Source organism: Cajanus cajan, chromosome 9 (genome assembly GCF_000230855.2).
Source record: "Cajanus cajan strain Asha chromosome 9, NIPB_CcT2T_4, whole genome shotgun sequence".
NCBI lineage: Eukaryota > Viridiplantae > Streptophyta > Magnoliopsida > Fabales > Fabaceae > Cajanus > Cajanus cajan.
Window position 1 is genome coordinate 19,645,374 of NC_138525.1, and position 9,489 is coordinate 19,654,862.

The 9,489-nt window shown below is 32.3% G+C and overlaps 2 protein-coding genes across 2 annotated transcripts; one reads left to right on the top strand and one right to left on the bottom strand.

Moving 5' to 3' along the window:
• Positions 1–85: 85 nt before the first annotated feature.
• Positions 86–4,228, top strand: LOC109790175 (GDSL esterase/lipase EXL3). Its single transcript, XM_020349292.3, has 5 exons — positions 86–494; positions 1,972–2,102; positions 2,185–2,418; positions 3,074–3,329; positions 3,685–4,228. Exons 1-5 carry the CDS (start codon positions 101–103, stop codon positions 3,873–3,875), a joined length of 1,206 nt encoding a protein of 401 aa, XP_020204881.2. The 5' UTR covers positions 86–100; the 3' UTR covers positions 3,876–4,228.
• Positions 4,229–7,535: 3,307 nt separating this feature from the next.
• LOC145951996 (uncharacterized) lies at positions 7,536–8,833 on the bottom strand. The gene is made up of 3 exons (XM_083064211.1): positions 8,684–8,833; positions 8,167–8,344; positions 7,536–8,041 (listed from the first exon to the last, which is right to left on the bottom strand). Exons 1-3 carry the CDS (start codon positions 8,831–8,833, stop codon positions 7,536–7,538), a joined length of 834 nt encoding a protein of 277 aa, XP_082920337.1.
• Positions 8,834–9,489: the final 656 nt, after the last annotated feature.

The following is a 9,489-nucleotide window of genomic DNA, read 5'->3' on the forward strand; positions in this document are numbered from 1 at the left end:
ATTAAAAGATTGTCACAATTGATGTCTTTAAGGGAGGACGTTACTTGCAATTAATTCTTACTGTTACAGTAAATGAGAAAAGATAGTTTGGTATAGTTAGATGGATGATTTTGTGGAAGCACAAATAGGTTTGTCATTACTTTGCTCATTACTCTCAGAGAAAGCAGAAGAAAGCAATAGCCAAAAATACATACATCTTTCTATGAAGCTCCTTTCTTCTCATCTGGCTTCAATTTCTAACTCTCTTCTGATCCTTTTGACATTACTATTATTAATAGTTGTTTCTAGCAAAATAGAGGGTGCTGTGAAAGTAGCAGCAAATGTTGTGATTCCAGCAGTGTTGGTGTTTGGAGATTCGATAATGGATACTGGAAACAACAACAACAACTCCCTAACATCAGCTCGCTGCAATTTCCAACCTTATGGCAAAGACTTTCCCGGAAACATCCCTACTGGCCGATTTTCCAATGGAAAGGTTCCATCAGACATTATAGGTTTGATATTGCTCTATGCCTCCCAATTTCTTGCTTCTTTACTTTTTTTTGGGGAACCGGTTATTGACAGATAAAAGTGAAAGATTAATCTCTTAAATGTCGAATGACTATACACTAATAGATATAATATTTTTACATCATTGATGAATAAAAAGTTATTATTAATGATTTTTTTAGTTATCCATCGTAATTAACATTAGCAAACTTACCATGTACACAATAATTTATGATTGAAAATGTAAAAATATCTTATAAGTTAATGCATAACTTTTTCTTTATTTCTCTCTATATATGTATATGTATATGAAGGGTGTTTTACTTGTTTCAAGAATAGATATTTGTAGTTTACCTTATTTAATAATTTGTTTGAATTTGATTAAATTTTAATAATTCAATTGTTAAATTAAATTTTTTATGCATATATTAAATTTGTATATTTTAAAAAAATTAAAAATCATTTAATATTCTATTTTATTAATTCAAATTGATGTATAAAATGCTTTAATAATTATTTGTTAAATTAAAAGTTTTAAATGCATAATATAATTTTTAAATTTTTTTAAAAAAATTGTAAACTTGATCTATACGTTAAGAATTTTTAATTTAACCATTTTATCGTTAAAGTAAAACATAAATTATTAAGTGCAATAAATTTATCAAGATTTTTATTCCCTAAGGGGACAATTGATATACAGAAAGTTTTCATTTTTCTGAAAATCTAACATTAGATGTTTGTTTCTCACATTTAGTTTCTTATTTTAAAAAAATAACATTACTAGGAAACATTGTTTCTAGAGAATAATTTTTGGATAGATTTTCCAAAAATTATTTTCATAGGAAAGGTGAGAACTAATTTTTCTAATGTAAAAATAAAAATTTAATACAATAAAAATGTTATCTTTATTTACATATTTAATATAGAAAAAATATTTAGTTTTTATGTAACATTTAAAAACATTTTTATAAATATTTATAACCAATTAAACAAATTTTTACAATTCTTAGAAATCATAAATCTCAATATTTATAATTTTCAATAACCAAGATTTCTAAGCATAAAAAAATTTGCCTCGTATATGTCTTTTTTAGAGTAAATGAATCTCTAATTTTCTTTATATATATATAATAAATTTTTAAATAAATTGCTATCACCAACTAAGAATTCTAGATTCTCCAATCACTATAAAAACACATGATGATTTATACTTAAATGATAGTATACATTTCTTTTTATTGGCTGTGCATAGATTATTAATTATCTTATTTATATATAGGTACAGTTAAGGTACTTTTAATTTTTACAAGACAATTAGCGTCCTTTGAAGTATGTTTTAGTTGAACTTTCATTTTGGATGCATAATTGCGTGATTTTAGTTATTTTTTTATTTTATTTTAAAGTTTTGCATAAATTAAAAGTCATTTCTTGGCTAAAGGCCATATTCTGAATTATGTTTTGTTGTTTTCTTTATGGTATCAGCGGGGGAATTGGGCATAAAAGAGTTTCTACCAGCATATTTGGATCCAAATCTCCAACTTAGTGAATTACCCACGGGTGTGTGTTTTGCATCCGGTGGTGCTGGATACGATCCTTTGACATCAAAACTTGCGGTACACATTTTCCTCTCCCAAAGATTTTCACTTTTCACCATTCCTCCTCTTCTAACTCTGTTAATTACTCATTTATAACCAGACAGCTATACCACTATCGGGTCAACTAGACATGTTCAAAGAATACATAGTGAAGCTTAAAGGACTCGTTGGAGACAACAGAACAAACTTCATTCTCGGCAACAGTCTTTTCCTTGTGGTTTTAGGCAGCAATGACTTTTCCAACACATACTTTTTGTCCCATATCAGAGAATTGCAATATGATGTTCCTGCTTACTCTGAACTTGTGGTTAACTCAGCTTCTAATTTCTTCAAGGTATGCATAACTTTCATATTATTTTTTTATTATATTTTGGTTTAATTGCATTTTTTGTCATTCATATTTCATTATTTTGCAAAGTTTGTGATAAATTTTTTAAAATTTTGTGCATTTTGTTTTATTTTAATAAATCTTTGATGTCATTAATTAATTATTGACATGACATATTATCTCTTAACGTGATATATTAATTCTCACATGATGTGTTGACTATTGACATAAATCAATGATATGATTTATGAATGTCGTCAATCATCAATATATCATATCAATAAACAACTGGTTAAGACAAACAATTAGATAATAAGATAATAAAATGTACAAAAAGTTTGAAAGTTAATTAGCATAATGTACAAATTCAAAATTAGAATACAAAATTGCAAAATCATGAAACTTGGGTGACAAAAAGTGGAATTAAATCTTTTTTAATATAAAAAGTTGGATATTACAAGTCAAATTAAGAATTGAACAAAATAATATATATAAATAAAAAATAATTCTTACATCAAACACTAACTATAAGCACAAATCCATAATTTTAACATATAGAAAGCAAAATATTTAAATAAATTGACATAATTTTCCATAGTGCTCTTTGTTATTTAATGATCTGACATGGTATATTTTTCTTCTCTTTCAATGCAATTGAAAGGAAATATATGATCTAGGAGCACGGAGGATTGCAATATTCAGTGCACCGCCAATTGGGTGTGTGCCGTATCACAGAACATTGGCTGGTGGAATTACAAGAAAATGTGTAGAAAAGTACAACAATGCAATGGTGCTATTTAACGACAAACTGTCCAAGGAGATAGATTCCCTTAATCAGAACCTTCCAAACAGCAGGATTGTTTACTTCGATGTTTACAACCCTTTACTTGACATCATTGTAAACCACCAAAAATATGGTAATTGCAGATTTCACTTTCCCTCTGATAGAAATTTCTAATACTTGATAGAGCTTTTGTTTAAGAAATCGTGTATGAAACAAGTTGCAAGACAAAATTACCTTAATTTACCAAAACTTCCCTTTTGTTTCATGTATGTCAAAATCTTTCCAATTCTTTTTGTTGCTTACCATAGTTTGGTAATCATACTATTATTAATTTTTTTTTCAACTACATTTTTCTTTATTTACATTATTCAAATTTAAAAATTTATTCAAGAAGACCGAGTCTAATTCTATAACATTAATTCTTACGATTCTCAATGAATAAATAAACGATCTCAACTTTTTCTAAGTATTTCTTTGTCCATCTGCAGGTTATGAAGTCGGGGACAAAGGGTGTTGTGGCACGGGCAAAATAGAGGTTGCATTGACATGCAACCATTTGGATGCCACGTGTGCCAACGTTTTGGATTATGTGTTTTGGGACGGTTTTCACCCAACTGAAAGCGTTTATAAAAAGCTTGTGCCCCTTGTTCTTCAAAAATATATGCACCAGTTTGAGTGAGCAATTAATATATTTCCTTTTTATACAGAAATCTACCTCTTAGTTCTGATATATGCCAGTTTGGGTGCGACTTTGCTACCAAATAAGTTTTATATTTAAAAGCTAAATACCATGCATACAATTGTAGCATAAATAAGGGCCTTCGGAATGCATTTTCTTTGGAGGTATCTCTCAACCGAATTCCTTCACAAGGCAAGGAGAGGGATCATCCACCCTTCGGAAAATTCTGATTGTCCAACATGCGTGCCTCAATTTTTTAGTACAGATATTTTTCAAAAGTATGGAAGCGATGTTTAAATTGGATTGGGATTTTCTGAGCTTTGTGTATTGATTGCAAGGACCATTTTCTTCGATTTCTCGTCTTAGTTGTTGTTCAGTCTTAGTTGTTGTTCTTCGATTGGGATTTTCTTAGTTGTTGTTATAACACAAATTAGAACATTTAAAGAGACACATAGATAAAAACATATACATTTAGAGAAAATTTCTCACACATAGGCTTAAAATAGAAATAGAATTGGAGATCAACAACACTATCCAACATACATTTTTACACTCAAAACGAGGTTTCTCACTCCCCTTATCTCGCGTGAAAAGAAGCATAAAAATGTAAAAAAAGAAAATCTAATCAATTCTTTTTCTTTTAAAAACTTAATATCTCTTTAACCCTTTAGTTAATAAATGTTAGCATAGTTATCCAAATATCTCTTCCATCAATTAATAATTAATTAAATAATATAACCTTTAATTATAAAACTTCATAATATATTCATATAAAAATAATTATAAATAATTACTAAAATCAACATATTTAATTATCACAAAATATAGCTAATAATTAATAAAATAATTATTAATCAGCTCTTCTTAATAAATAAAAATACCTAAAATATTAATAAAATCTTTATATTATACTTTATGAAAAATTGAGTGTTACAATTCTCTCTTTTTAAGAATTTCGTCCCTGAAATTATCTGAAGCAAATAGAAATAAATACGCTTCCTGCATCTGACTTTCTAATTTCTATGTAGCACTTTCTTCAACATTTCCTTCCCAAACAACCTTGACTAATAAAGGAATTTCCTTACCTCTTAGTTGCTTCACCCACTTATCCTCGATCTTCAAAGGAATAGTTTCACAAGTGAGGTTATCCTTCAATTGAATGTTGTCATATTCAACAATATGAGATGAGTCATGAATGTATTTTCTAAGTTGGGAAACATGAAAGACACTATGAAGATTTGAAAAAGATGGATGCAAAACAATTTGATAAGCTATATCTCCAATCCTCTTAAGGATTTGGTAGGGCCCATATTGAATCGTGGAGTATGCTTGCGAGATTTAAGTGCTCTACTGACTCTAGTCCTAGGAGTTACTTTAAGGAATATATGGTCTCCCTCTTTAAACTCAAGATTTTTCCTTCTCTTATCATGGTAGCTCTTTTACCTACTCTGGGATGCTCTCATTTTATCCTGGATTAGTCTCACATTCTTAGTAGTTTGCTGAATTACCTTAGATCTTAACATGGAATTCTCCTTTGGTTCTACCCAACATAAGGGTGTTCTACATCTCCTACCATAGAGTGCTTCATAGGATACCATCCCAATACTAGAATGGTAACTATTATTGTAGGTAAACTCTATCAAAGGTAGGTAACTATCCTAATTACATGCATATTTTAAGACACATGCCCTTAACAAGTCTTCTAAAGATTGTATGGTTCTCTCAGTATGGCCATCTGTTTGAGGGTGATATATTAAACTCAACCTAAGCTTGGTGCCTAAAGCCTTATGCAAGCTCTCCCAAAATCTCGAAGTAAACCTCGTGTCTCTATCAGAAACTATACTAGCTAGTATGAACTCCAAGCAAACTCACAATATCACCTATGTACAACTTGGTTAACCTCTCCAAAGGGTATCTAATGTTGATAGGGATAAAATGGACAGACTTTGTTAGTCTATACATTATAACTCAAATAGATTCTAGATTCTTTGTGGTTCTAGGTAACTTAACCACAAAGTCCATGGAGATACTATCCCACTTCCACATAGCTATGTCTAAAGGTTGTAATTTTCGTGAAAGTTTCTGGTGTTCTACCTTAGACTTAATTTTCGTTAAGGTTTCTGGTGTTCTACCTTAGACTTTTGACAAACTAAGCAAGCATAGACAAACTCTTCTATCTCATTCTTCATCTTAGCCCACCAAAACATCTTCTTAAGATCTTGGCACATTTTAGTGGCTCATGGGTGGATATACTAAGGCTACTCCTATGACCTTCCTCAAGGATCGTCTTCTTAAGCTCAGGTATACAAGGAAAACACAGCTTGTCCCTAAGCCTCAACACTCCATCCACACCCACTCTAAACTCACTTTCTTCCCCTTGGTTCAACTTCTCTACTTGACTTAACAAAAAAGGATCTACCTTCCTCTCTATTCTCATCTATCAAGCCATTTGTCACTCTCAAGGTTCCTAGTTTAATACTTTTAGAGGTTAACTCAAAATTCAAACTAAGATCTCTAATCTCTTCTAACAAACTGAGCTCTCTAACCATTAAAGCAGACACCTAAAAGGATTTCCTACTCAGGGCATCAACCATTACATTGGCCTTACCAGGGTGATAGCTAAGTTCAAATTCATAGTCCTTAAGAAATTCTAACCACCTCATTTGTCTCACGTTGAGTTCATTTTGGTAAAAAAAAGGTACTTAAGGCTTTTATGGTCGCTAAACACCTCAAATCTAGATCCAAATAGATAATGCCTCTATAACTTCAAAAAAAGAACTACTATAACTAACTCTAGGTCATGGGTAGGTTAGTTCTGTTCATGGATTTTCAATTGTCAAGATGCATAGGCTACTACCTTCCCCTTCTACATAAGCACTCCTCCTAAACCCATCTTAGATGCATCACAATACACTAAAAAGGTTTCACTAGGGTCAGGTAACACTGAAATAGGTGCACTAGTTAACCTTCTCTTAAGCTCCTGAAAGCTTTCTTCACAATTAAGTCCCACACAAAAGGTTGGTTCTTCTTAGTCAACTTGGTCAAAGGCAGGAGTAACTTAGAAAAACCCTCTATAAACCTCTTATAATACCCAGCTAGCCCTAGAAAACTCCTAATCTAAAAAACTGACTTAGGTGTTTTCCACTCAAGTGCCGCTTTTACCTTAGAAGGATCTACAACTATCCCTCTCTTAGAAATCACATGTCCTTCACACTTAGATAACATAACATAGAGCTGCTTATCCTTAAGGGTTTACAATACTACCCTAAGATGCTTGGTATGCTCTTCCCTAGTTTTAGAATATACAAGGATGTCATCTATGAAGACTACTACAAACCTATCTAGGTATGAGTGAAATATCCTATTCATGTAATCCATGAATACTTCAGGTGCATTAGTCACAACAAATGGAATAACTAAATACTCGTGGTGCCCATAGCGAATCCTAATCTAATGGTAACCTGATCTCAAATCTATCTTACTAAACACACAAGCCCCAGCTAGTTGGTCCATAAGGTCGTCTATCCTAGGCAAAGGATATCTATTCTTAATGATAATCTTATTAAGCTAACGGTAGTTTACACACAACTTCATACTCACATCCTTTTTCTTCACTAACAACACTGGCACTCCCCAAGGTGATACACTAGGCCTAATGAATTATTTCTCCTGAAGCTCTTCTATTTGTTTCTTGAGTTTAGCTAACTCCTTAGGGGACATCCTATAAGGTCTTATAGATACTGGTGCACTACTAGGTACTAAGTCTGTGAAAAACTTGGTCTCCCTCTCAGGTGGTAAGCTAAACATGTCCTTAGGGAAAACTTCAGGAAACTCACTCACTAAGGGAATCTCACTAAGCTCATGATATTTCTCAAGTTTCAAACATGCAAGAATCATGTATACCTTATCATATTCTTTTAAATAAGTTTTTATCTTATTAGCACTTAAGAACACCACACTCTTACTCTCACCAAAGGATGTGGATTTTTCAAAATAGTTTAGTAGGACATGATTGGAAGATAACTGGTCCATTCTAAGAATGATATCTAGTTGACTAAGAGACAAGTAGATAAGATCAAACAAAAATTTCCTTTCAAAAATAACAATCGAACATTTAAGACAAATACTAGAAGTAGTTATGAGGCCATCTGTGGGAGTTTCTACAACTAGATCATAGCTCAGGAAAGACACAGGAAATTTCAATTTTTGGACACAAGCAAGAGAGATAAAAGAATGAGTTGCACCAGAATAAATAGTACAACAAAAGGATTTTTAACTGTGAAACAAATACCTTGTATTATATTATCAGACTGGGCAGCTTCAACACCACTAAGAGAAAATACTCTCCCAGTAGTCTTCAGAAACCTAGATTGAGAACTAGCTCCTATTCCTATCATGTGTGGCCTTGGTGGCTGCAGACACTGAGTACTAATATGCTCCTTGCCATTGTAGTTGAAGTATGTGATCTCCTTGTTAGGACAGTTATAATGTTAATGCCCACGTTGCCCACATTTCTTACATTGACCAATAGGTGTAGAAATAGAGCCTCTTGCACTAGTAGTACCACTCAGGAAGAGCATCCAACAATAAATCTAATTCCACTGCCTCTAGCATGATTCCCTTGAAACTTGGCAGGAGTAGAGTAAGGCTTATTCCTACTTTGACCATCAAATCTCCATTGATGGATATATAGGACCACTCCCCTTATAGAAAGTAGCACACGCACGATTGTCATGGTCGTAAATCCTACATTTGTTGACAAGTGTCGGATAATGATAGATCTCCTAATAATTGATTGTCATTTTCACCTCAGGACGAAGACCGTTCACAAACTTAATGCACTTAGCCTTTTCACCACCTTCACTATGGTAGTGAGAGCAATATCGGACAAGCTCATCAAACTTGGTAGTATACTCAGCAATAGTACCATCTTCTTGCTTCAGCTCAATGAATTCCATCTCTTTTTGACTCCTCACATTGTCAGGAAAATACTTCTCAAAGGAAACCCTCTTGAAGTTATCTCAATTAACCAGCGTTGCTTCAACCATCATCCTTTGCAAAGCTTCTTCCCACTAGAAGTAAGCATCAGATGTCAACATGAAAGTAGTAAGATTCACTATTTGATTTGTAGGAAACTCCATAGCCTTAAAGATTTTCTTAATATCGGTCAACCAAATCATAGTTCCTTCTAGATTGTATCCTCCCTTAAAAGAGGGAAGATGGTTACACTAAAATTGCTCTAACCAGCTTGGAGCAATTCTAGCTCTATCAGTCTCTATAGCTCTTGCTAATGCTTCAAGAGCGTCAACAATAGCGCGATCATTCCTACCAGCCATAATTCTGACATACAATAATAAACATATTAACTACCATATCAAACATAACAATTACATAATCAGAGTACACAAGAAAACGAAGTTAGATACATAACACACATGTCCAATTTGAATCAACCTGACTTTGATACCACTAAATGTGACACCCTCTACCTTGCATACCATAACACATAAATAATAAAATATGAATAACATCATCCTTAATAATAAAATACTAAATGTATTCAGATAGAGAGCACCACATTCGTAAACTTAAACAAAGTAATGTAATCAGTGGA